General features: G+C 40.4%; 1 protein-coding gene across 2 annotated transcripts in view; it reads left to right on the forward strand.

Annotated features, from left to right (window-relative positions):
• The window catches only part of PRKCA (protein kinase C alpha), a 152,083-nt gene that overhangs the window by 87,863 nt on the left and 36,421 nt on the right, over positions 1-27,799 (forward strand). For both annotated transcript variants that reach the window (XM_074608109.1, XM_074608108.1), the window contains exons 4-8: positions 8,314-8,425; positions 9,151-9,279; positions 20,490-20,646; positions 20,742-20,876; positions 21,623-21,719. In XM_074608109.1, coding sequence (XP_074464210.1) covers positions 8,314-8,425; positions 9,151-9,279; positions 20,490-20,646; positions 20,742-20,876; positions 21,623-21,719 — 630 coding nt within the window. The remainder of the gene's footprint in view (positions 1-8,313; positions 8,426-9,150; positions 9,280-20,489; positions 20,647-20,741; positions 20,877-21,622; positions 21,720-27,799) is intronic.

Here is a 27,799-nt window from a genome sequence, read left to right on the forward strand (position 1 = left end):
TAAGGACAAAGTATTTAGAGGAGAAACCTTTTAAAATGACACATGCCTATCATCTCTAAAAAGCCGTAGGTGATTGTAATTGCTCCCTGAGCAGTCTGATTTTCCTGAACAGTTCCTCTTAGATCCCTTTCTTCAGGAAGGCGGAGTCCTCTCTTCTTTCAGGAAGATCAAATGTGCAGTTTTTAAAAACTCTGCTGTTGAAACATCAATGCAAGATTCCAGTGAAGTTTGTCCAAAAAAAACCAAAAAGGCAAAAAAAAGCTGTATGTGTCAGAACTTCACCTGAAGTAAAGGTAAAAGAGAAATGCTCTGGAGTGTGTAGTGCCCTGGGACAGACAAACTTCTCTCTGGATTTCCGTTCCACGGTTCAGGAAACACCCTGCCGCAGTACTCGGCTTCCACAAACAAGTCTCTACAGAAGTTCGTGGGCTTGGCTTTAGATTTTGAACCATATGTTGATGTATATGGATATCACATCCTCCTGTTTGGTAGCAATACATCCAGACGTACGAATGTCTTTCTTGGAAGTATACTGACGTGCACAGATGCTGCTGGGGAGGTGGGAAGGAGACGAGGTGCCATGTAAATAAGTGGGTAAGGGCTTAGTGAGAAAGTGTAAGGTGTGCGTTTATAAATCGGTGGGTTCTTCCAGTAGCATTCAGCATTTCAGAGGGGAAAAGGGAGTTCTGCAATGTGAGGAGGAGTGGGAAATGTACACCAGTTATTATTATTCAGCGCCTCGCAGACTGAAGTAGCTCAGAGGCAAGAACAGTGGGTGAGCAAGCTGCATTCATTAGCGGCCTTCATAGCTCTGCTGCTGGCAGATCAGCCCATCTTTATGTGTTCAAATCTATCACTTAATGCTTGTAAAGACCTGCATTCAAACCACATTAGACAGAACTAACTAAGGACAGGTTTGGCTTTACAAATAAAACTTTAGATTGGTTTCATTTTTGCTGTTGCCAACAGTCAAGAAGTTTGGGGTCACAAAGATGCTTTCTTAAGACTTAACATGCTAAATATTGTCTTGACTTATGGCTGTGATGGCTTCTGAAAGAGTGTTTGGAGTCATTCCCATTTTTCCCTCTGATTCTGATTACTTCTGGGATAAATGTGCATCGCCGTCCTGTATGAATAGCGTTCAAGCTACAACAGATGTCGATGTGTTTGACCCGACGCCGCTGCGCTCAGGGTCACTGCTGCTGCAGAGAACCCAGGGCATCTCAGGTGAGGTGTCTGCAGCCTTATCTCATTTCACCTGCTCTTTACGTGAATGAAAGGAGGATCGTTTGAGCTCCAGCTGAGGATAATGGGGGGGGGGAATTTAAGTCATATCATCTCTAGCATGAGCCAGTTGGCCAATAATGAAATTCTAAAAAACTGATGAGAAGTTATTGTACACAAATATATTAACGTAAAATAATTGTCATGCAGCCTGATGCCGCGCAGTGCAATGACAATGACAACATGACCTACCGGTGTTAAGTCCTGTGTCACTTTAATGATGCACTACACCTAGCCACGTTTCAGCTCCATTGGAAAGCCTAGAAACCACGTTATGACTTGTGATAGTAAACAGTTCCCCATATTGCACCAGTCAAGAAATAGCAATGCCCTTTTATCCAATGGGAATTTCTGTTAATTACTTCTTCCATCTGATCAATGTTAAACTTTATATTGTAAAATTTATTCTGTGTTGAAAGATGTATATGTTCAACAAATAAATTAATAAATTAACAGATAATAAAACTAATAATTTAGTTCTTTAAGCAAGACATATACAGCTGTGCCTCTGTCTTTCTAGTACTCCTTTGGAATCCAGATCCCTGGATCCAATCTTTATTGAAATGATTTATACACTGTAACATTATGTTGAGTTGTATCTGAAAGAAAATCTTGCTCCGTTTCATCCTAGACATGAATCAGTTTCCGACAGGTCTTTATTTGTGCACTTTCTGTAATTATACTGCAGTTTCGTCATTAAAAAAGAATGGAGAAAAAATAGCCAGTAAACACCAAGTTCCTTCCAAATTTAACTGTCTTTATAGTAATTAGGAAATTACAAATCCCTGTGAGTACAGTCATGGAGAACTCCTTCCTGAGAGTCTCACATTCTCTTTGCTTTCCCTTTCCCGTGCACACAGCCTCACTCGCTCAGGAAAGAACAAAGCTGGTGACCAGTTAAACAATGACTTTTTGCTGTTTCTTGCTTCTGGGCTCTGATGAGAGAAGCCATATTTTAAGCCCTGGAAGTTATTTCCAGTAGAAGCATCTGGCTCCCTTGGCTCTTGCAGCTCCTCAAGCTCGAAGCTGCTTTCTCCACTTAAGATGCTGTGCGAATCACCAAGATTTCTGCTATCTCAATAGGAAAATAAATAGCGAACAGAAGAAAGTCGCTCAAACAGACGTGGTATCTGAAGGGGGTCTTGGATATTGCAGTGGCTGTTTGGAAGGTGTTTGGAAAAGCTGGAGTTTGAAGACTTTGATAAATTAAATGGAAGTTTGCCCGAGGACAGCGTGGGATGAATGTGGGATTTGGCTCCATGCAGAGAAAAACACGCTAGGTTCTTCTTAAATATGTTTTATTAACTTGGTATTCGCTTGAGGAAGTTAAAGCTATTTTAAGTAAAATATATGCGGTACAAATTGCAATGGTTTCAGTGATCTGTTGGAGCAGCGTTCCTCGCCGTCCCTGCTTTAAAGACATTTGGAGGGGGACAAAGAAGGATGTTGGATTCAGGGTTTCTGTCGCAGCAGGAAATGTTTAAAGGTTGTGTATTAATGTGGGGAAAACAGACCTGCCGGTCTCCAGGGCTTTTCTGTTGCGAAAGAGGAACGGTGATGGCCTGTCTCTGTGTATGGTTTTGCATATACTTAATGTGTTGTCTCCCCTTCTCTTTTCGACAGAAATGCAAACAGTTGGTACCACAAGTTTTGCTTCTGAGGTTCAGGAATAATTTTTTTTTTGTGTGTAAGTGAAGTAATTTGGGATGCTTTAAGCTTACTTTTCCTTTACACTTTTTAAACTAGTAAATAAATATGTTTGTAAGTGTTCGGTTGGGGATGAAGAATCCTGTGGTTCTGCCATGGAGGTAGGAAATGGAAAACTGGGCTCATTTGCATTTATTTACACAAAATTGTTCTTTGTTGTTGTAGGCCCTGATACAACCTTAGGACCTTACGGGTCATCTGCTGCAGAACTCCTTTCCGTTATTTTTGTAATGGAAAATGTAATCTTCCCTTTCTCCTGAAATACTTTTACACTTGCACTTTTGCATTTTCTGCTTCCTAATGATCACAAAAACAGCAATTCAGATAGGGAAAAAAACCTTTCACCAACCATAGGCAGTTTTAAAAAACAAATTAATCTTATGTATTCCCTAACAGCTTGTTAATGTGTGTGTGTGTTGGTATTAATGACTGAAAACAGTCATTTTTCCCCCCACCTTGATCACCGGTACAGGCTCCAGCACTGACAGATCTGTTTGCAGCCTTGATTTAAATTCCTTCCAAAAATCACACCAGTTCTACGTGTGCCACCTGGAAGGTGCCGAATCAGATACAGGTTCAGAGGATTTGGTCTCAGATACGTGGTTCCGGTGACACAGTTATCGATGCTATCGAGTTGCATACTATGAAAGGACTTTAACAAGGAATAATATGATGCTGCTTCGTATATAAAATCTCCACTGATGCATGAGGTGGTTTTTGTATATTTTATGCTTAAAAGCAAAGCGATGATTTGATGCCTGAAAAATTATAGTCGGTTCAATGTTGCTATCGAGGGGAATAAAATTCTAATCAAAAGGGAGCTTTTAGAAAGAGTTCAGAAATATAATGCTCATGAGCTGTTTTGTAATGTGTTAAAGCACAGTTTGCCATGTGCTGCTGGTTAACCGTGCGCTTTCAATTATGGCACACCCCCGTCTTTGAGCCAGAAAAATTATGGAATGATTTCTCGCAGGGGGGTGCTTTCCATTGCTGTTCAATAAGGGAAATGGGTTCATTTGTGCTAAACAAAGAAGAAAGGCAGGGATGGTGGCAATAGTGCTGCAGGGGGGCAAAGCGGAGCTCACTGGCGGTGCACAGCCTGAAAACCCTGGCCCTTCGGTGAGATGCCTCCATGTTCTTCTGCTTCCCTCTGCTGGAGTGCGGCTGATTCCGGCACGTCTCCGGAGCAAATCCCAACCCCTGCTAGCAGAGCCAGAGCTGTCGGGCTGGGCAACTCACTTCTGCAAACTCATTTATTTGTTTATTTAGAGGTTTCTGCTCCATTTTCGGTTTTCTTTGAATGTCCTCATAGCGCAAGTCTGTGTACAACTCCCGTCTCCAGGTCAGTGCGATTCTCTGGCTGCCAGCCTCTCTATAGGCATGTCTCAGCTTTGAGACTCATGAGTAATTTGATTTTTTCGGAGCTGTGTGGGGTGTAGATGCCCAGTTGCGATTCGTCTTTTTAGGGACGCTGCACCCATGTCCGTCGTTACAGGCACAGAAGCTCCAGTCTGTTGTGCTGCAGTCAAATTGCAGAGCATTGGCTAGATCCCTGACAATTTAAAGGTTTTTCAAAGACAAATATTTAAATGTCTGTGATATCGATTGCCCAGAGTTTCCTTTCCCATTTAATTATATTATATTGCATTCAGTCGTACTTATAAAAATGGGGGATTGTCTTAATAATAGCAGAGAATTCACTTTTTAGCATGAAAATAACATGAATTTTAATAGACCATATAATTTATCACTGCTTAACAAGTGCTTTCCCATTGCTTTCCCATCGCCACTTTCTCCCTTTCATAATTTTGATGGATTTTGGAAACAGAAGTAGGTTTTCCCTTTAGAGTTTCACAATTAATCTATGCCAAGTTTAGTGCAAAGTTCAATTCTCTTGCAAATAGCAGCCATTATTTGGCAGTTCATCTGTCATATCCTGGCTTGGCTCCCTGTGTTTACTATGAAATATGACTGCCAGCTATGCTTTGGGAATTATCGAAAGTTTACATTGATTGAAAGGGGATATTTGAAGAAAATTTACAGGAGCTTACCTCTAACTCAGTAGTTTACTGAGCTCTAGCTGAAAAATACTAAACGTGCTGCTATTTCCTCAATAGTGCATACAAGTCACTTGATGCATAGTTAACATCGGGAAGTATTGAATTGTATTAAGCTACAAAGTTAATTGCTGTTAATAATATAAGTAATTAGTACTGGCAATGTCATAATTATTACTTAGTTACTTAAAGTGGAAACTATAGATTCAAGGGTAGTTCTAAGTGCGTGAGACACCTGTGTTAATATACGGAATAAGACAAACAGGTTTTTAAATCTATGGTGGGCATATAGAGAACTCTTGGCTTTCTCTGGGTGTTCTCAGGCTTGCATGCGAAATAACAATGTTTTGTATACTTCAGTTTACCAAAAATAAAAAAATGCATAGGATTGAAACAGAAAATAGGATTAAATACTCATGGAAGAGTGTACTCTCTTATTTGTTAGCTTTAAATATTTTTTAGTTTCTTCTGTTCAGTTCTATTAAAAGGATTTTAAAAGAGATTTCTTACATGCAAAGTTTCCATTTCGGGAGTAGTTTTGGTACTGTTTTCCTTTGTCCTGTTTTTTTATGCTGTGCCTGGAATAAGTGACTTCGCGTGTGCGTATAGAATACTAACTAATAATAGTCAAAAGATACTTTCTGCTCTTTAAAAAAATTAACTCATATTGAATTGTTCATTTTAAACATCATACAGTAGGCATTTTCACACAATGATAGAGAACTAACATTTATTATGGAAAGCAAATGACGGTTCATGTTATATACGTTGAGCCCTGCAGGGCCAACGTCAAAGTTTGATCCAACTCGATTTCTTTATTCACGTGCCTGCTTTGATTTCGGTGTTTGGGGTAAGAACGCTTTCCCTGGTGTTCTGTAGTTACATGCTACAGGCGCTGGCGCTGCTTTGCACCGAGTGCAGTATAGTTGTCCCCACATGTCACAACATTTTTAAGCCACACGCACACCCCTGCTTAACGTAATTACCATGTATAGTCCATTGATTGGAATGGAATTATTTGGTAGTTATATAATTTTCAGTATAATACACAGGTTCAATGGATTTAGTAGACATTCACTATAATAATTTCCCATAGTCCTTTCCCCTCTATATCATTACGTTATACTCATAAATACCACTTGTGTCAGATGTTAAACACAACTTTTAAAATCTGTTTATTCAATGTCATTCTTAGAAGCTGTGGGTTTTGTCCTTCTCGGCAACAGATGTGCTTACCAAAGTAATGGTTAAGTGTATATATTTATAAGGCAACAGATCCCCTTATGTCTTCTAAACAAAACAATTTAAGGAAGAATTGGCTTTGAACATGTGTTTTAAGTGGTTTGGGAGGCATATAGTCAGAGTCGATCCATCAGATAACCCTTCAGTAAAGCGACGTTCCCATGACCCCGCACCGCAAGAGCCATTGGCTATATCTTGAATAACTAACGAAACAGATGTTCTCTGGAGCATTGAATGTCATTCCATTTAGGTTAACTGTGTTTACAAAATAAATATGGTTGTTAGCAGTGTGCATTTCATATCTCGGGCTGTGTAACAAACAGAACTATTGAAATAGTCTCAATTTGAATTCTTAATGTAAAGTCTTTGCTCTTTATCCTGGATACTATATAGTTTCTCTCTGTGCAGTGAAAACTAGTGGTTATAGATTCATCATAAAGCTTAGAATCATCACCAAAAAAAAATTCACACAAAGATTGCTTACCAAAACAAAAAAAAAAACCTTCACAAAGTATAGTACAGCAAAATATTAAATTTTGAAGGCAAGATTTTGCTTCCTCATAGTCATGTTTTTATGGTAATTACTGTTAGAAGTTCCAAAATTTCTTTAATTTCTTGAGAAAGCACTTAAACTGGAGGAACCTTTTGTTTTTGAAGAGAGAGTTAGCAGGTTTTCCATTTTGTATAAATGCTGTGCTTTGTGTTTGATTTTTTGGAAAGCTTTTAATGGCAAGTTGAAAGGTTAGTTTATTGTTTAAGACCATTTAATAATTCTTTTCTAATATAAAGGTATATTAATATAAGATATAAACAGAAGAAAAACATTTTGATGCCTCATTTTGCAGTCGTGTTTTTGTTAAGGATGTTTTAATGCATGAAAGGCCTGGCGTTTCATAATTTCCATGGTCCTTCTGTAAAGAATGTTAGCAAGAATGGATTTCAAACCCCAACGTATGTTTTTTACTGAAGCAGAATCACTGCTCTTCCCAACTTCTGATCAAGATTGTGCAGCAATAGTTTTGACTAAAGTACAGTTGGGGCTGGAAGTGGCCATAAATGACACAAAATAGAGGTGATGTGCACAGAAGTCTGGGACTCACACGCGTTATTTTGGCAATTCCCGTCTCCGAGTGCTGGGAGCAGGCTGGTGCAGGTGAAGGGCTGTGGCTGTGGGTATGTGGAGTGAGCCCGACAGGGGTGAGCATGCTGAAGATGGGATTTCTTCCGTTTATATGAGTGTTCTTGGTTTTCCAAAGGGGACCTCTACCCCTAGAGAAACAGCAAATGTATTTGGATGTGTCATACATTTAAGTGATTTGGATGTATTCCATTTCACTGGTCCTAAATTAGAAACCGTTTCCAAGCTGGTGATGGCCTCAAAATGTCCTCACCATATATGTCCTTTCTCTGTTCAAAAATCAGATGGGAATAGCAGTGTCCGTAAAATATTTACTACATGCCAAGTTAGACTTTGTTCACTTTCATTTACAATAATATAAATTATAAATTTGCCGCATTTGAAGACGATCCCAGTCTTTAAGCTCCTGATTGTAGAGGCATTTGACTGTATTTCAGCTCAGCCCTTCGGCAGTTACTTCCCTCCTCTCCTGCTGTATTTTGTGTCACCGTTTCAGAACGGTGATGGTGGCACGCGCTAAACAAGCAGACACGGTATGAGGCTTTAGCCACAGGCTGGATGCCATCATTTATACTTTACGTATATGTACAGTCAGTGAAAGGAAGTTTTCATGTAGATGAATCACGGGAATGAGCCTGCGTTCTCCGAGCTGACATAGTCTTTCTTACAACACCAAAACAAAGGGAAATTAGGAACCAAGAGCAATGGACCTGCACTGGTGTAGGCACTGCTTTACAGGCTGCGAATAAGCTCCATGCTGCAATTTATTTCTCTGTAGCACGAGTTGGAGAGCAGGAAAGTTTTTGGTATTTGAAGTAATACATTAAAGGTGTGTCAGTCGTATTTTTTTATGACTTGAGAATCTCTTTCTGTTTTTTCCTTCAGGATCCCAGAAGCAAGCACAAATTTAAGATCCACACGTATGGGAGCCCGACCTTTTGTGACCATTGTGGGTCGCTGCTTTATGGGCTTCTGCACCAAGGGATGAAATGTGACAGTAAGTGAAGTTTGGACATGTTACCAAAAGGGTATTTTAGAAAGTAAGTGGAAACACTGGTTAGCAGCTTCTTACTTCTTTTCTGTGGAAAATACCGCTTCAAATGGCAGCTGTTTATAGTGCTGTTACATTGCAAGTGGATATTTCAGTACTACAGTAACATACTAATGAAGATCACCTCTGTTGCTGAGAACACAGTGTATTGAGTTCGATGTGGCGGAAGAGCCTTTGCCAGTTTTGAGGAAGGCTGGTTTGGGACTGGTCAGGTGAATACACTGTTGAAAGCTGAAGTTTCGGTTTGGTTGGTAGCCAAGGTCCAATATTTTCCTTGCATTTCATTTTTCTTGGAAGTCTCCTGCTAGAAAATCTAATAACCAATTTAAGCCTAACTCCGTTCATTGCTAACGCTGGCACAAATGCTCTGTTTTCTTCGTCACATTCCCAGCAAGTCTTTATTCCATTTTCACTTTTTTCCCCTTGCACTTCATTTATCATATCTTTAGGTTTCTGAAGTAGATTATTTTATTCTCTGTTTAATTTACTGTCTACAAAATGTATTGTAGGATGGGAACTAGCCGTGTTGTTCAGTGAAGAACATGCAGCTGTAATCTGAAAGTCTGCCAGCCGTTAAGCATTGTAGTCTTAACTTCCACTTTGCTCAGAGTTTGCAGCGTAATCATATTGTTAGCTTCTCACTGCTGCCTGAACCGTTTTTATATCCACAGCCTGTGACATGAATGTTCATAAGCAATGCGTAATAAACGTCCCAAGCCTGTGCGGCATGGATCACACGGAGAAAAGAGGAAGGATTTATCTGAAAGCTGAAGTCACTGGTGACAAACTGGAAGTAACAGGTAAACAACTCACCTTGGAATTTTGCAGGTAGTACAAGTGTATAATATACACTGTGGGTTTATGTACCTTGGTCAAAATCTTTTGTGTTTTAAAGCCAGCGACGGAGTACTTCCCTTCAGAACTGTGAGGATTTCATTCAACATGTCCTTGAATCAAGAAATGATGAACTGGTGTTCGTAAAAATAAATAGAAAAGTGAAAGCTGTAGTAGGAGCTTTAAAAACTTAGGAATATTAATTAGAAAATCGCTGTAATGTCAATTTTTGGTGTAGAAAGCAGCCCAGTAGGATAGCTGGCTGTTGAGGAAGTCAGCCATCATCTTCAGAACAGAAGAAATACTCCAAACTTCCATCAGCTGAGGAGTTGTTTCCTGCATTTCAGACTATTTAATAAACAAAGGCAACTTGGATTCCATCCCAAATATTACTCCCAGTGAGTTATAAAAAAAAAAAAATTATCACATTTTATAAGGTTAAGGTTACCAAGATGGGGAGGAGGGAGAGAGAGGAAGGAAAGAGAGGGTGGCAGTTCATTTCTTTGGAAGTGTTTCTCCCAGAATTTATGAGTAAGCTTTGGTAGTGCGCGCACCCACCCACCCCACCGACCCATTCCAAGTCTGAAGTTGCAGAAAAAATTGTGGAAAACTTATTTTACAAGTTGAAGGACTGTTTTGTCCCCCTAAATAGCCATGTAATAGGTTGGGTAACTCCAACAGAACTTCCTTGTGCTGTATCAGAGTGGAGTTTATCGCTCAGGATCTGCACAAGAATTTGTATTTACGGCATGTTACGGGTGTTCTGGGTGTGCTTTCTATTTCAGCCGGGGTCAACTGATAATTAGTCTGTCTGCTATCTGAAGTGCAAAGTTGGTAGTGAACTTTATTGTTGATTATTCCTTTCTGTTGGATACAAATATGCAAAAAGTGTTCTTTGCCAATCAGATCGCAGTGTACGTGCTCAAAGGGAGAGCACGGGGCAGGAATTAGGATGGACAAAAGTGAAATAAGGGAAAGAATAAATTAGATTCTAAAAGAAAGTGCCAATTTTCTATGGCTCAGAACTTTAAGGAAATTTCAGATATGTGCTGTAGTAACTAGAGCCAAAATAAGTAAGATATAACATAAGAAAGGGAGTAGAAGACACTCATAAAACACAAATTCTCAAAAGCTTTTACCTCAGGAGGGTGGGTTGGTTGGTGTGTCGTCACAGGTGACACCACCACTTCTTCAGTGAAGAAAACTTAGAGGTAGCAAATCTTAAGGCATCACCTTTGATGTACTGATACATCCTTGAACTTGGTAACTCGATAATGATGGTAACTTGCAAGAGACTGAATTCAGCGTCCGCACTATGGGACACGAACAGGGTATGAGGCTGTTATCGTTGCCTGTTTGGTGTTGCAAAATGGAATTAAATTCGAGGGCAAAGTTACAGCAGGACACAGTTGGAGGTTTCTCAGAGCATCTCAGCTTCTGTCTTTGTTTCTTGCTGTAGTCGTCGGCCCCCCGAGGACGTTGAGTGTTGAGTATCGCTTCAGCGTTGCTCAGGGGAAAGGCCAGAGCCTGGTGTACGCCGACAGGGTGTTCCTTCGACCTCTGCACGTCTCGGGGAGTGAGTCTCAGCAGAGACCGTACCCCTTGCAGCCAACACAGAGGAGATCAGAACATCCCACTGAATTTTCACAACTTATAGAGCCAGCAAACTTCCCTCCTGTCGCTGTGGTCATTCACGGCTTTGTTCTCTCTAAACCTGACTACCTCCATATTCTCCCGTCAAATCCTGTAAAATGCATTGAAAAGGAGAAGTACGATAAAATTTAGTTAGAAGCGATCAGAACGGATCCCAAGTGATACTTAGTTGGAGATTAACTTTTCAAATAGCTTCCTGTCGACGTAGGAGGAGAAAATTTGTCCAAGGTACCATCATTACCAGAAAGGTGGTTTCACTAAGTAGTGAGGCATTTCGAAGGCGGTGGTGCAGGTTCTCAAAGCAATTGTACCATGAGAGAGGACTGATTTGAAAATCATCCAAGTGACAAAATTTAGTATTTGCGTTATTCTGGGCCACTTTGCAGCAAGGTTCTTAAATGTGCCTTAAACTTTCTGACATAGTGCACGTAATTTGACAAGTAACAGGGACACATTTTCTGATGATTCAGCAGGTTTATAATCCTTCTAGGGACAAAAACACTTGTCGCAATTCTTTGTGGTACCAAGGCACCATAAAACAATTACACAAATAGGTTTTCTTTTAGTTCACAATTTTATTTGAAAAGGTCCTGTCTGAAATATGCATATGGTAAAATTGGTACAAATACTTTGTAGGTTTTCTTCATAAACTCTTTTTGGTGTGAGTGTACTTGGCAAATGTACTTTTGTGTTTATAAATAAAACATTTCCATCCCACAATTAAGTAGGTTTCTGGACAACAAGAAAAATATTTACTATAGCCTTGTTGTATATATAACAATTATGGTGCTGTTAAGTTCGTTTAGCTGAGGCTTGTCAGCATTTCCAAGCTTTCGGAAAATTTCTTTAGATAAAAATGACAGTTGCCTTGAAAGTAAACTTGCTTTTTTTTTTTTTTTTTTAAATAAAAAATACTATACAGGCTAAGCCCAGACTGGGTGAAGTTTCAGATAACTTTTGTGCATGTTTAACTGAAATTAGGAATTGACAGTTAGCTGACAGACATATTGCTATGCAAAAATTTCCAACTCCTTTTCTCCCAGTATGGCCTTGCTTCTAAAGTCTGTATTGAATGTACTGTTGCCAGAGCTGCCAAGCACCATACCACTGCCCTTAGCTTTGGAAAAGGAGGTGAATTAAATGTCCAGGAGGTTTAGGAACAGCAGGAAAATAATCAGTGATCAGTTGTTTGGTTTGAGCCTTTGCTTGAATCTTTTTGAGAGGAATTACTCTGTAGGTGTTGAGCTCCTTCAGCTGAATTCCTTAATATCTCGGCTTTGCATCCTGTTCTGGTTGTTAATTAGTTCCTGCTGATTCTTTCGTAGCCAGCCTTGATTGCACACGAGCCATTTGTGCTGCTAAATGGAGATGTGCGCTCCGGTTGGCATCTTGCAGAGACCTTCGGTGGGCAGCTCGGCCAGCCCGGGCCCAGCCGGGACGGCCCGTGGAGGACGCAGCACTTAATGACGATCGCAAGATACGGTCGTTTGGGGGACACTGTTTAGTATTTTGCAGTTTGTCTTTACTTCTGCAGAATTGCTTCAAGGGTTTTGTGGTGGCTTTTATTTCCAGAAAAGGCCACACAGTACATGCTCGCTTACTGAGTGTTTTCCTGATAAAATATTGTAAATAGGCCTGTTTTTTTTTTCCCAGTGAATACAAGGAAAGAGGCAAGGCAGAGGGCTGCCAGCTGGAGTTGGCCAGTGGTTCAGCCAGATTTATCTAAAATATCGAAGTACTTTGGCAGGTTTTGTATTGAACTAATGGTGGGAATGATGCAGTCCTATATGTAAACATACTTAATTCTGGTTTTCTAGGTCAGATCTTCAATCTGGGTGCTTAAAGGCAGACATACAGTCTTTTCTGTGGGAATGTTAGAGACTCTGCGACACTTTTTTGCAAATAAGTAGGAATTTTGTATAGATACGCTTCACCAAAACCTTGCCATCTTCCCAGTGCTACTCAATATGCCATGTTCAGTGCTCATTTGTGTTGCGATTCTTAAATACCAATGCTTTATTTTACAGCTACTAGCTTGAGACTTACATTGGATATTAATAATTTATTGCACTTGCAGTAAATCAACTTGGGGTTTTCTTTGTCTTGAACTGCTTGTTTTCTGCAGTCACTGAATTCATGACCCTTTCATAGGCTGGGCTGATTTGGAAATTCTGCTTTTATGCATACTAAAGCAGGTTTTGCTATGCTTAAACTGTGCTTTTTGCACTGCATTTTCTTCCTCCTGATGTACGTTAAAAGTTTTGTCGCTCTCACATTTACTTGTTGACCCATCTTATAATTTGAGGCTCTTCTGAGTGGGTTTGTACATGGTTGAATCACAATTTTGATTTATTTTATTTTTGAATTATTTTTATAGTGAGTAAACAATAACCTTTGTGAGAGAATAACCCCATCTGGTGCACTGACATATAAAAAGCTGCCACATTACTGGGATCCTACACCGTGACCTATCAGTTGCTGGGAGCTGGATTTGACAGCAGCTGACAATAACGAACTGCCCTCCCGACACGGGCCCCAGTTCAGAGGCAGGGTGTTACCGACTCGCTGTCAGCTAATGCACCCTACTGTTACTTAAATGTTATTAAAATATATATATATATATACACGGCCTAGAGTTTTCCGGGGGCTTGAGTGTATTTTCATTAGCTGAAAGAATACAGAAAATCTGGTTTTATTCTTCAGTGATGCTTCTGTTATTTAACAGAGGAGGAAACCTGGCAGTGATCTCTGCCGAGGTTGGGAGCACATAACCGGCTCTCCAACAATAAGCTCCCCAGGAGTTCTGTGCTCCCCACCGTATGTTTTTCAAATTATTTATGAATGTTTGAATGCTGAGCCACCCGATGGCACTGCATATTAATGTCTCGTCTCACGGCTTGCTGCGGACAGCTGGGTTCAGAGCCTCTGCCCAAACAAGCTTGAGAGACAAAGTGCAGAATTTGGGCACACTTCTAGATTCTCATAAAAACTGTTTCCTTAAAAGACCCCACCACACAGACACTCTAATAATTTTATTTATGATCGTCTGGGGCAGTATTAGCATCTGTCTTTGTTAGCATTAATTTCACGATATTTTGCTATTAATTTAAAAGGGAACATGTATGAATATTCTGCCTATTTGACCAGCTTTTAGTACCAAATACTTATAAAGCGATCCCAAATAATTACTTGCCGGTGGGAGGCATTCTTAATGTCTCCAAGAATGTGCATCGCACGTTTCATCTCGCTAATATCTTCCCTCTTCTCTGGCGTTCCCAGAACCTGCAGGGTCGCAGCGTTCTTTGCAGGAGGAGCTGTGCCTTTAGCAAACGCCAAACCCAGTAGCAACTGGATGTTTCATTCCTTGAATTAACTTCACCATGAAGAAATCGGCAGTGCACAGTGTTCAGAAGAAACATTAGTTTCTCATAAATGGCCATCTGCATGCATATAACAAATTTAACTAAAAAGATATCTATAAATATATATAGATATGTAAGAATATAAACAGATAAGAATTAGAAATTTAATAGTCTGAATCCCCTTTTAAACGATTTGATACATCTTGTGTTAAGACTTAGGCTTTATTAAGTATCTGTCCTACCCAGCAGCACATATTTTTTATGATGATAATTTTTATAACGGTAATCTTATTCTACAAGTAAAATACAGTTGCTCCTACAAGATTTCCAGTCGCAATTGAAACCAGAGAACCTATTGCAGGCACCAGTACTCAGGAAGTAGCATTAGAGACAACGGTACATTTTTTGTCAGTAGGAGAGACTGTGTTAATAAATACAGAGGAATAAAGTGTTGTGCAACAGTGGTTCATTTTTCATCTTGTTCTGGGAAGGAAATTAATCCTCTGTTTCTTGTGTGTAAATCACCTGTGAAGCGCAGGCGTTCCAGGAGTGGACATTCGTTCCGTTGCCATCTTTCAGGAGTCAGGAGAAGGGGTGTAACAAGACGGAAACTGGTCTCAGGGGGAATATTAAAAGAAATTTTAGTTGGGCAGGGGTGTAGTTGTGCAATAGAGAAAAGTCTCATATCAGAAAGCCCTTTTAGTGTCTGGAAACTGTATAGAAACTGGAAAAGTGTCTGAAAAGCAGGATTTGTTTCAGAGCCAGTTGCGCATGCGAGTCACAGCCAGCTCCAGAAAGCAAGCATTCAGTGAGACTTTTAATAAAATCCTACAGTAAATCTTTAATGAAAGCTGAGCAGCTTTAGATTTCGCATATAGAGAGTACAAGTACCCAACTTGGAAGAAAGGCTATTTTCAGTAGTAGGAAAATCTTTTAAACTGTGATTAAGGAGAGCGCAGTAAGGTACCGGGGAGAAAGTTCCTTGGCTGGGAATATAAGATCCTCTGTCACGCTCCTGAGTCATCCGTAAACCGGGCAGATCACTGGAATCTGTACCAGAATCTTCTTTCGGAGGTAATGAGATTATGGAATAATTTACTAATGCTTTATCGTGGGAAGACAGAAACTTTACGATATATTGGAGCTGCCAAAGGTCTCCCTTTTCTTTCACTTTGCCAGAGGAGACCGTTGGAGACTTGAAGCCTCTTCTAAAAGCAGCTATTCGCATGCACTGGAGTGATTCCTGAGTTGCCCACAGGGAGTGAAAGATTGGCAAGAAATGGTGGCCGTGATTAGTAAACTTTTATTATCAACATTTGGGAATTCAGGAAGAAGGTAGTTGTGACTCACTGGAAAAGGAACTGAGTAAACTCAGGCTGATAATAATTCAGCTTTGTTATAGGGACAGAAACATTTATTTACTCATTCCCTTGACTAAATATATTTGCTGGTGTCACAAGAAGTTATAAATCCGTAACTACATATGGCTTACCACTTCTGACCTATACAGTCTCATGGAAAAAGTTCCAGTTTTGTCATCAGCTCTCTGAATTCCTCAAAATTCTGCCTGAATTTCTTCTCTTTACGTAAAGTGTCAGTTGTTCTCTGCCAACCCACTCTGTCTTATTTAGATATTTATTTAAAGTATGAATACCTAAGAACCAGCTCTGTATTTTCTTGTGTCTTTATACTATTCTTGGAAAAGTGGGCGTCCTGGTTTTAGGCATGGCTTCTGGATAGATACTGCTGGATTATAAGTAGCACATAATAGAACATCCATAGGACAGCCATCAAATAGCCGACATTTTCTGCTGGCTAACCATTTCTGATCTCTTCTTCATTAACAATGAGGAGGAAAATGGTACTTTTTTCCCTATGGAAAGTTGATAACTGATTCTGTTTTTCAGAAGGAGAACCTGGGCGAGCTTGTATCTGTTTGAAACTTCAATATATGCATCTTTGCACTGTCTTTTCATCTGTGTGCGGTCTCAGTCCCCGTTAAGATTGTAATCTGGACAAAATGTTAGGAAATGAACTTGTACCAGCTACTTTGTTCAGTACAGGGGTCATTATCATGCTTAATAGTTACGACAGAAAACTGGCAAGTAGTATTTTAGGTTTCCATCCAAGTTACTCCAAGTGATGCTGAGCTGCAACCATCTATAAATTAGAGTAACGTCTCTATCAGTGTTGAGTTTGATTAACTAATAATTATGAAGCAGTATGAGATTGCGCGCTATCATTACAGCTCTGGCAGAATTCAGCCACAGTAAGTTGATTGGACTTATTTTTCATTTAACTTTTTCTGTTTCAGCCGTACACAAGAGATGGTGCCTTTGGTGGGGAGGGGAAATCTCCTCTTCTTGTCGATCCTCTTACAGAAACCTGACCTATCCTGTTAAAAATAGGGTGCCCTTAAAGAGGTGGACCACTTAGATGCTAATTCTGTATAAGCACTATTTAGCACGAGCATCATCATGCTGTTTCCTCAGGAAAAGAAGTGCAAAGTCAGTTGAAAAAAGATGTCTAAGGGTACTAATTATGCAGACAAAAGTACAAATGGGCCAGATATCTTAAACCAAGCAGTGAGATAATGACTTCTTTGGCAGCCTGTATTTAGTGTATGTTGCATCTTTCCTTCCCAATTCATCTTCGAGTGTCTCTTTTTTTCATATATTTTTCTTTTCCTGTGTTTGCTGCAAAAGAAAGCAGTGGTCCTAGGCGTGCTGCCCGGTCCTCCTGCTGCGGGTGTTGTGTCCCAGGCTGGGCAGCACCTATCAAGGCTAATCAGCGATGGCTCTCTCCAGGGAACCTGCGTGGCAGAGCCGCGGAGAATTGCTCTGCATCCCCCCAGCCAGTTCCTCACAGCTCTGCTTGGTCTCACACTGAGCGTTTCCAGGTCAAATTTAAACATAAAGGATCAGTCTGAAGACGCCATGTTAAAATAAAGCAATTTTGTTCAAGGACTTTTAATGAAAAACTTACTAGTACATATCTCTGGGAAGCTGTGGAGCGTGTAGAGAGTTCTGCTCTTCACTTGCGCCAAACTACAGCATAGAAATAAAAATCAAAAAGTGGATTTTGAAGTAATAGTTCATGTGCCAAACCTGGCAGTGCAGACACAAGTCCTGCGCTGAAGACCAAAAAAAACCCCAAAACAAAATAAAACCAAACACAGGATGAGAGAGCGAGCAATTTGCATTGCATCCTTCGTTCACTTTGTGGTTCTCAGTCCCTTTGGGATTGTAAATATTTAACTAAAATAAGCCCTTTAATCTTGACGTTATTGCTCAGAAGTATTTGAAGATCACTTTCGGTGTGCTAAGTTTTAATAGAGGGAGGGAGTGGTCGCGAGTCGCAAACAGAAATGGTTTTCCAGCTGACCGCTGGGTGCGGAGACCCTCGGAGGGTGAACTCGGAGTAAAGGGGGGTGGGGACAGTTTCTCAGCACCGAAAGCCGTCACCTCGGAGTGGCAGAGCCCTGTCAGCTTGGTACGGGGATGGTGGGGAACTGCAGATGAAACGCTCGGCAAGGAAGAGTCTTGTTTCTGTTCTGTTCTTTTAAAACATGGTGTATTTTTTCTGGTACGCTTATTTGAGTAAAATAATTAGTGAATACATTTTATTTTAAAATTTCAGCCCGTAAGCATTTTCTGTCTCTCATTTTAAAAACATGAATTTAAGAAACATAACTTAATCAGTATCAACTGTCGGTTCAAGTTAATGCGATTCCTTTCAAGCCACGATCTAATTTCAATAATTAATTTCCATCCGAGTATGTGTTCTGCATGAGAATTATCTTGACAAGTAAACTAGTGTGTTCCCAATAAGTAGCTTGCATTCCTGTGCTCTGCCCCCTTTCTACAGCTATTTTGGATATAAGGTACCAGTTACATCTGGTATTTCTCTCTTCCTACTTGTTCTACCGCACCTAATGCTCTCTCATTAAATAAACAGAGCCGGTCAAACTGTTTGAAATTATGTGTTTTCCATGGCTGTTTTTTCCAAAAAAAAAAATTTTCCCTTTACAGCTTGAATCAAACAGCTTAGTAGATTCGCACTGAAGCACTACTTAGCTATTTCATTCGGAAGAACACCATTATTATGAACACTAAAACACTCTCTCCATCATGTAAAAGGAAAATGTCAGCTTCGAGCCAGTTACGCCGACTTGTGAATCCACCTGGTGTGCCGGGAATGGAACAGAGCCGTTCCCTGGCTTTGTGAATCACCTTCCATGGTGTATTGTCATGGGGGTGTTGCCAACACCTCAGTCTTCCATTTCACTGGCCTTACGTAGAGCACATCGATGTCTGTCCTGTGCTTTACGTTCCTTGGCCACCTCCTTCTGTCTTACGAGCGCACATTTGTCCGTCCACCACAGCCCTGCCTTGATTTATAAAGGCAGAACAAAGGACGTTTTGAAAAGATGTACTTCAGCTGGTTTACACGTCATTAGACTGTTGCACGAAAACTGTCCTCTTATTCTATAAATAATGAGAGGAAACAACACATTATAAAATATCTGTGTTGCTTGGATGCCTTTCAGCCTCCATGCTGGGAAATAACAGGTTGAACTCCTCAGAAGGTCTATAATTTTTGTTTGTAATATGAAAATGTCATTTAAATCTGGGGGAAGAGGAGCAGGGTGCCTTGAGCAAACAGTGACTATCTCTTGCTGAAGATCTTGACAACTTTTTTTTTTTTAAAACTCTAAAGTTCAGATTTTTGTAGGAAATGTTTTCCATCAAGAAATACTCAGTGACTTAAAGGTTGGTCTTTCCTGAATTTCCTCTCAGATTTCTTCAATTAGGTAGATAAATTAAAAAAGCCCTTCTGCTGCTGACGCCGTGAAAGCAGTAGCTGAGGGCAGCGTCAGTCCGGGATAATACCTCTAGCGACTCCCCCCGCAACGGTGGCCTTCCTTCATACCCTAGGAGCCCCGTCACCCTCAAAGCTTCTGGCAATTCTCCTTCCAGGAAAAAAATTTCATCTTAAACTACGAATCTCACAAAGGAATTCTTGAACAAAAGCTGTTTTCTGTCCAAAACAAGCCCCGAGGATTGCTGTTCCCAGTAGGTTTCGAGATGGCCAGTTGTGAGCTCTCAATTCCCCATCCCAACTGGATCACCGCAGCTCCTGGCAGCACCACCAGTTTGGGTAGGATGGGGTTTCACAGCATGAGGACAATTCACCTCTTCTTCCGAGGTTCAGCAGAAGGTGGTAGCTGAGTGCTGTTAAAACCCCACGTCTGTAAGCGTTACGCGGGCGTCGTGCTGGTCGTCTGCAAGAGGGAGGGAAGTGCTGTCTTTGCTCCACTCCCCTGCAGTGACTTCTGGACTGCTTAACCAACCCCGCAGCTCCGTTCCAGCCAGACTGAAACCCAAAAGCTGCCAAACCCTGGATAAATGCCATCGTAAGCTGCCCTTGCCTGCCTGCCCTGTCCCACACAGGGATGTGGCCTTGCGGGGAACGCAGATTGCTGACCGTTCTTGCCTCTCTCTCTTTGGGATCGGTAGCAACATGAGATATATTAACTCACTTTATGTCTGCTTTTGGCATTGTAAAAATAGAATCTACATTAACATTTTTGTGAAGCTGAAGTTAAGCTTGTCTTCTCTGCGCTTTTACTTGGTTGCTGTCATGACATCATGCTTTCAGCGGTTCCATCTGACAACTAATGAACCATGAAGGGGGTTTAGTGTTAGATATCTTCCAATAATGTCAAATAACCGATCTTCTGAAATCTATTGTGATCTGGCTCTCGCCCTTGTAGTGTTTGGCTGATAGTCCTGTAGTGGTATAACCTAAGGCCGGTGAGTAAACGAAAGCAGAAAGAATCGCTACCCGCTTAACAATTTATAGTGATGGATTTGGACGGTTAATCATTCCAGTGCAGGAAAGGAGCTGCCTGGAAGCTGTGTGTCGTTTGTGAATTGCTCTTCTCTCCTGTCATTTTCTCTACTCTTCTTACAAATATTGCTAAGTGCAGCCTTACTGTACAGCAGCTCGTTCCTTCCGTGCCAAGTCTGACAAGTGGGCTCCATGTCTGTCTTGTTTTATTTTTCAACACGTTTCAGTAACTCTGGTTTCACATGTTAACTGCTTTCTTAGTGGTGATTTGTAATCCCATACAAATCAGCTATGTTTTATATTGGCAGTGCGAGAAGCAAAAAACCTAATTCCCATGGATCCAAATGGACTTTCAGATCCTTACGTTAAACTGAAGCTGATCCCAGATCCTAAGAATGAAAGTAAACAGAAAACAAAAACCATCCGTTCTACTTTGAACCCAGACTGGAATGAGTCGTTCACATTGTAAGTTTAACACCTTTTCATGTAGTATCTTTGTGTGTATTGAAGCATTTAATTCACTGTTACATCGAGAACTCCTCTATTTCTCTCCTTTTTAGTAAATTAAAACCTACAGACAAAGATCGACGGTTATCCGTAGAGGTCTGGGACTGGGATCGAACAACCAGAAATGATTTCATGGGATCTCTTTCATTTGGGGTGTCAGAGCTTATGAAAATGCCAGCCAGCGGATGGTAAGTTCCTGAAAAGAGAGAAGAAGAGAATATATCACAAAAAAATTTAAAACTAGTATTTTTCTTCAATATAATTTGCCTTTTTTGGAGCTTTTCATTGTATCTCGTGCTATAAATTCACTGAAAATGCAACTAAGCCTAGGAAAAAGAAGGATAATAAAAGGTGTGCTTTTCTTTTGTGGTGTTCATGAAACTTCTGCTGGAGCCAGGAGCTGCTGCAAACTCAATTCTGTGTACATAGTCTTGTGACAGGAATTTTATTTTTATCTCCAATATGATATATTCATTACTAAGCGTATCATGTTATATATAGCTCTGCAAATTCAAAGCACGTGGGAACTGATTTTATAAAATGCCATCTTGGTGCCTACCAAGCTCCAGGTAGAACTCCTCACATCTTCTCAAAGCACAAAGCTTCTCAAAAAGCACATCGTCAGAGATAATTGTTCAGGGCTATAGAAGCACTGGAGACGAAGGTTCTTCAGGGTTGGTATCTCCCATCATTTCACGGGATGGGTGTGAAGAAGTTCCTTGTCCATTAAACTGCCTTGGCACATAGTTTGGGATTAAAGGTCTAATTTTAAGTTAAATATATTCTGTTTCTGAGTGTGCTTTGTATCTTTGAAAGCAGTTCTTTACGTACCTGAGACATCGATACAAACCATCCACAACCAACTAAAATCAGATGTTAAATCTTAACAGGAATGTAATGGTAAAGTCACCATTTTTTCTCCAATGCTCCACAGGTACAAGCTGCTGAACCAAGAAGAAGGTGAATATTATAATGTTCCAATTCCAGATGCTGATGAAGATGGAAATGCAGAGCTCCGACAGAAGTTTGAGGTGAGGATTAAACACAAATGGGTGCAACTATACGTGGCATACATTTTTCACTTTGTCACAACAATTGCCTGTTAAAAAGTTATATATTAGAGTGCTACTATTTCTGTTGCCTGTGACAGCAGTATGTAGCTTTAGGTTTCTTGAAGATTGGACCAAGTGATTTAATTGAATTGTGGTATCATTTTTCTGACGGTTCAGCTTCTCTGCTGTGACACTTGTGAGTTGGTATTTTGAAATATTTTGTGTCAAGTACATGTAATAATTTCAGTGTCTTTTAATAGTTGCTGCAAAATCTGCCAGCCGTTATCACTGGTATCTATAATATTTGGCAAATGAAGTTCTCAGAAAAAACAGTATTTTAATACTTAGTTTCACACTAAATGTGGGGTTTTTTTCAAGAAAATATTTACAATGTTACTTACTGATTATTTGGAGCCTCAAAATCTTTGTAGAAGGTCGTAATCTGAAATTCTGATATCTTTAATGTGGGTATGGAGGTTTTTGAGGATAGGAGGTATTGCTGGTTATGTACAGAAGAGAGACACTGAAGAAATGCGATACTTTCTGCCGAGCCTTCCTGCCTCCTGTGGTGCACACTGGAGTGGTTGCCGGTCGTGCCATGGTGTAGTCGTGCCATGGTGTAGTCGTGCCATGGTCTCGCCGTGCCATGCAAAGGAGTTGTTTCTTAATGCGGAGTCTTAGCCAGCAATTCTGCCTCTTCCGACAACTGCAGCCGACATTCCAGCAAAACACTTTCTGGTCATTAAACCCAGCAACAGGAAAGGCAGGGTTTGGGGAGGGAGGTGTTTTGCTAATGGCTGTACTGGATTCGGCTCATCCGACTCGACTACTCCTTCCAGCTGCGTATGCAATATTGAATTTGAAATATTCCAATCTACGATATTGTTTTCTTTTTTCTGGTCGAATATTTACAACTTTAGTCTAGCTGTTTATCCAGAAAGTAATTAATGTACCTGTCGTGCATAAACGAACACTTAATGCCTGTTCCTTTCAACCTGAAATGGCAATTTTTTATGTTCACCATCAGGCAGAATTCTACATTGTTATTATAAAAGATGGGTTAACCCAAGAAAGTGAGGAAAAACGGCATATGTTCAACTTTCAAGAAAGAAAAAGAAAAGGTGCATCAATTTCTTCTGAACACATTTGGAATCAGCTACCATACTTTTGTCTGCAGCATGAACTATGATTTTTTGTTATACATTTGAGAAATATTTGAATCTCCATTTCATTTTCCTTTCTTTACAGTTGTGATCTGACCAGTGTGATTTTTATTTCGCTGCACTAGGTCATTTTCTACTCAAGATCATACTTACGTTCGGTCTCCCTAGAAAGAGTAGTGTCAAAAGTAATTCTTTTCACCCCTTACATGTCTCTGTGCGATACACAGGGTCTGGCATTGGGTGGGTATGTGTATGTGGATATGGATACAGGTAGGGAAATGGGTTTTTCTCAGGACAGGGACAGCACAAAGACAAGTCACTAAAATTACCCATTTTAAAATGTCAGTTATTATATGCAGTTTGTTTGCATATTGAATTTACAGTCTCTCAGGGCTTTTTCTTAAGCCTCCTGTAAATCCATTGGTTGCAGAATGAAGAGTTGGGGTTTATCTGTGTCCTGCAGTGAAGGGGTGGAGAAATCCTGAGAGGTTGCATCCTGTAAAGCTACTGGACTGGGTCCCAGAAACAGCAGCTTCGCATAGGGTCGGCTCTGCCTCAGAAATAATTAGTCTGTCTCTCAGTCTAATTAGTTCAGGCCCAGCACTGGGTGTTTGAGGCTTTCCCTGTTCTGGAGGTAGCCTGGTTGGTGCTATTTTAGTGGTCTGAATTAATCAAGGAAAGGGAACAGGTTCTCAGTGAACACAGCGTCTCCAGGAATATCGTTTACAGAGTTGCATAATGGACAGCTTTAAAACTTGCTGACGATATGTGGGAATACTGGTAGCCGAACAGAACGTGTACTTGTAACTAGACCAAGGCTAGTAGAATGCAGTATTAGAAGGGAAAAGGATTTAGGGTCAGCCTCTTCCTCTCTCTCGTGGTTTACTGCTGCGAGAAGGAGCAGAGGGAAGCAGCACCCTCCAAGTAATGTTCTTACTTGGTTCCAAGGGGAATTACTGTGATATATAAAAATTAACAGCACAGATGTCTGAATGGCGGTATTTCACTTATTAGCTATTCTGGTATGGTACATCAGTGGTGCTGACTCCGATCATCTTTTACGTTATTTTTCTTATCATTTATATCTTGGCTTGCACAGTCATTTTATTTTAGGTACCCCACACTAAGGAACAAGCAGATAGCACTGAGAGATATGCTGCTATTTGTGATTTAATGACATCATCTAAATAAATATTTCCACTGTTCTGAAATCAGCTTTGAAACCTTACGGGAAGAAGATTGCAGATCCTGACTGACATTTTATTGGGGGAGTGTGTTTGTCAGGAAGATTAAGAATATAGATAGACCGAGAGGTCGCACTGGGCTGTCTTCTCCTTTATCAGTTTATAGAGGAGTCACTTCAGAGTGCTGCTAATCCAGTCTACATTTGTGGTGCTTGGTCTGCTTTTCGATATATGACAGTGTGATTGATATCCAAGCTGCACTGATTTCATTTTGAGTACAAAATTACAGCATTTTCTACAAAAGTATTGCATTACTAATACCAAATACTTAAAATGAATAATGATGGTCTTCAGAGCGAAGAGCTATGTACAAACCTAAGCTACGCAAGAACAGACAAGCTTTAGGATGAGAATGTCATTGCTTCATACTAAGAAAGAATAAGAATATTTTCAGGTTATAAAAGATCAGAGAACTGATAGATATGAAATTTCCAAAATCTGTTTCTGGTCTTAAAAAAAAAAGCCTAAGACATTCTTAAAACTGGCTTTGCCATTTTGACTGAAGTTTAGAACTGTGCGCAGTAGAATCTCCAAGAGCACTTAGGAGCTACCTACCCTTTAATGAGAATTTTTAAAATATCTGCCTGCATCTATAGTTCGAGAGGTGTCTTTAAGATTTGGCCTCAAGCTCTCATTGATTTCAAAGTGTTTACGCATCCTATCACATCTTAAAGCTCCGCTTTAACAACACAGACTTTTATTTAAATGTGGTTATTAGTCACACAAATCTCATTGGGGTGCTGCTTTACTTACCGGACCTTTGGCACAGATTCTTTAAGTCATTTATTCCATGTAAATCTACCATAAAATAGCTATACAAGATTATAAATGAGTAAAGAAATACTAGATTCAAACCTTCTCCTCGCTTACAATTGTAATTGAACAGCAAAAGCTGTTTGTGACGAGAAAAAGTTTCGTCATGGCTCATTCTGCCAGATCTGAAGCAGTTGGAAAATGAACAGCTGGCTTGTGCCCAGTAGTTTTAGATCCTCTCCAACCAGTGGGACCCCGTTGGAAAAGAAAGAGAAGAGTTGAGGAGGACGCTGGTTTCATTAATGGAATCACGCAGTGACCTCGCTAAGTGTCTATAGATTTTACTACGAGGAGTTTTCTTTTTATATCCCGTCTGTGTATTAGCTATAGAAGTTGTGCAGCATATGGAAATTAAGGTATATTATGCATAAGTGCAGTGCAGTATTCTCCACACAACAAATTTTAATCAATCTACATATTTTCTGGATCTCACCTATCACTAAAACTTACGAATCAATTATTTGCTCATTTAGCAGTATGAACAAATCTGTCTTCAGTGATTTACAGATGATACATCATTATGAATATTTAGAGATAAAAATATACTCCTGTAGGAAGTGGAGGCAGGATAAAATCTGTCACTGTTTTTCATGGGGTTTTAACCTTTGGTTGTGAATTTTCTCTCCGGAATGCCATTATTTGTGGCCATCTCAAAACGAAACTCCGTCCTCAACAGGCGTCTTCAGAATAATTGTAGCTGCTCCGTAATTGTCCGTGCTGAGGTTGCCATGGGAACTCCCCACAGTCCCAAGGGGCTCCACAGACCCAAACCAGCAAGTCTTTTAACTGCAATATCTGCTATTTGTTATATACTTATTTTCCTGTTACGGTATTTTGCTAGTCAAAGAAAAAAGCCGAATATTGAGAAAATGCAGCCTTATTGCATTTTTAATACCCGGGTATGATCTGAGCAGTATGGTTTTGCCGTTTAGGGCATTGTTATGGTTTTTTTATCTGGGGAAAAGAAATGTGCAAATTCTAAAACTTCTATTGTAGGAAGTTATTTCAGTTCTGTCAAGCCCTGTTTCCTGCAATTTGCTGCTTAGTAAAGCACTTCTTGATACTTAACTATGACCTTATAATAATAATAGAATAATACTGGTTTAAAAGTAGGCTGGTTAATTATTCTGTCTGTCCCCTTCTTTCCACATCACCATCATGGAAAATGTTATTAAAAATAAAGCAGCTGTTACGGTCCATAGCAATGATTTTTTTTAATTAAAAAAGAACAGAGTAGCTATAATCCTTACATGTGGATACATTTCCCAAGTACAAGGTATATTAAGTGATGGGAGCAATCAGTTACTACAGGTAGCTTTAGTAATTGAAGTGATCCAAGCAAGATGTTACGAGGGAATAGGTTACGGCTTTTATAATCTTCATTTGAAGGCATCTGTGGGGAAGATACGTAACGGTCTGCCTGGTCTTAAGGAAGACCATGCTCTTAAGATGTGAGACATCTTCTTTTGTTCTAATTATTTCCTTTAGTGTAGCTCTCCGAGTGAGCTGTCTCTCAGGAGAACCACATCATTCCCTTCATTTCTGGGAGAGAGCTCAGACCCCTGGCCCCGCCGTGGGGATCCACGCAGGGCCATTCTGGTGGACCTTGGGAGGTGCTTCCTTGGGGACATCTACCACTGTGGCCACTGGCATCGAACTGTGGTTGTGTTAGAGATTTCAGCCCAGACATCAGGTGCGAGTGGCTTTTCATGGCTGATAGTTTTGTACCATTGCACTTAATTAAGTGAATAACAATAAAATCACTTCACAATAAAATTAAATTATTCAAATAAGTACTTTTTCTGCAAAATAATCACCAGTCAGCGTTAGGAAAGGCAGGTACCATTTTCATCAACTGGTCGACATTGTGATCCAGGTCCGTAAACCCACGTGTAGCGGGACGGCCAGGCAGCGTTCCCAGGGAAAGTGGCCGTACTGGTTGTATGCTTTATTTCCAGTCTCCCCTTTCTGGGATTGACCCAGATACCAGCTAAACCACCCGGGAGCAGCTCTTATTTATTATAGTCCGCTTGCCTGATGGGCTCTTTCTGCTGCCAAGAAGCGAGGTGGCCCAGCTTTGCGGTATTTCCCAGGGACTGGGCACCCCGTGCTGTTATTTCGGCTCTTCTCGGTTTAGCGTCACACGAGTTACGTTTTCAGCTGCTTCGTGCCAGTGGAATCGCTGACGAAGGCTGTGCAGAAGCGAGACCTGCAGTTTCCTTTTGCAGACTGAGCAGATCAAAACGTAGGGAGAGAGGAAACAGAGTTCAGAACAGGGTAAATATTGTATCTGGAACTTGGGAGTGTACAGTCAGCGGTGACATTTTGGTGACATCTCAGTGCTTCTAAACATAACCGTTATTATGATCCTAAAGAAAAGGTCTTTTAAAATGCCTTAGCATTTTAAAGATAAGAACAGGGGCAATGTGGTGCTTGGCCACCAGGCTTGGTTATAAATACCTAGAACCTCTCCAGTGACGCAGGAGCTGTAGATATTTCTGCTTCTGATGTGCTAAACTCCTCCAGTATGCAGGACAGCGTTTAGTTTGACCCAACCTGTGTTAATCCTCCTGCAGACATGCATTCATGAAGAAGTAACCCATCTCAGTCTGTATATATCTCTGTTGCATACAGGGCTAACGATTATTTACACCATCGAGCCTCTCCTTGTGGCGGTACAGCTGGTGTTAAACGGTATTTGAAAAAGTCTGCAGATTTCAAGGCACAATTAAAGCATTCTGATGTGTTTCAATGTTGTAGTCTTAATGCTAAAGGAACCTCTTTCATTTATTTATCATTCCCTTTCTGAACATCAGCACATCGTTCCACTTTGTTTCAC

This window comes from Larus michahellis, chromosome 14 (assembly GCF_964199755.1).
Source record: "Larus michahellis chromosome 14, bLarMic1.1, whole genome shotgun sequence".
NCBI lineage: Eukaryota > Metazoa > Chordata > Aves > Charadriiformes > Laridae > Larus > Larus michahellis.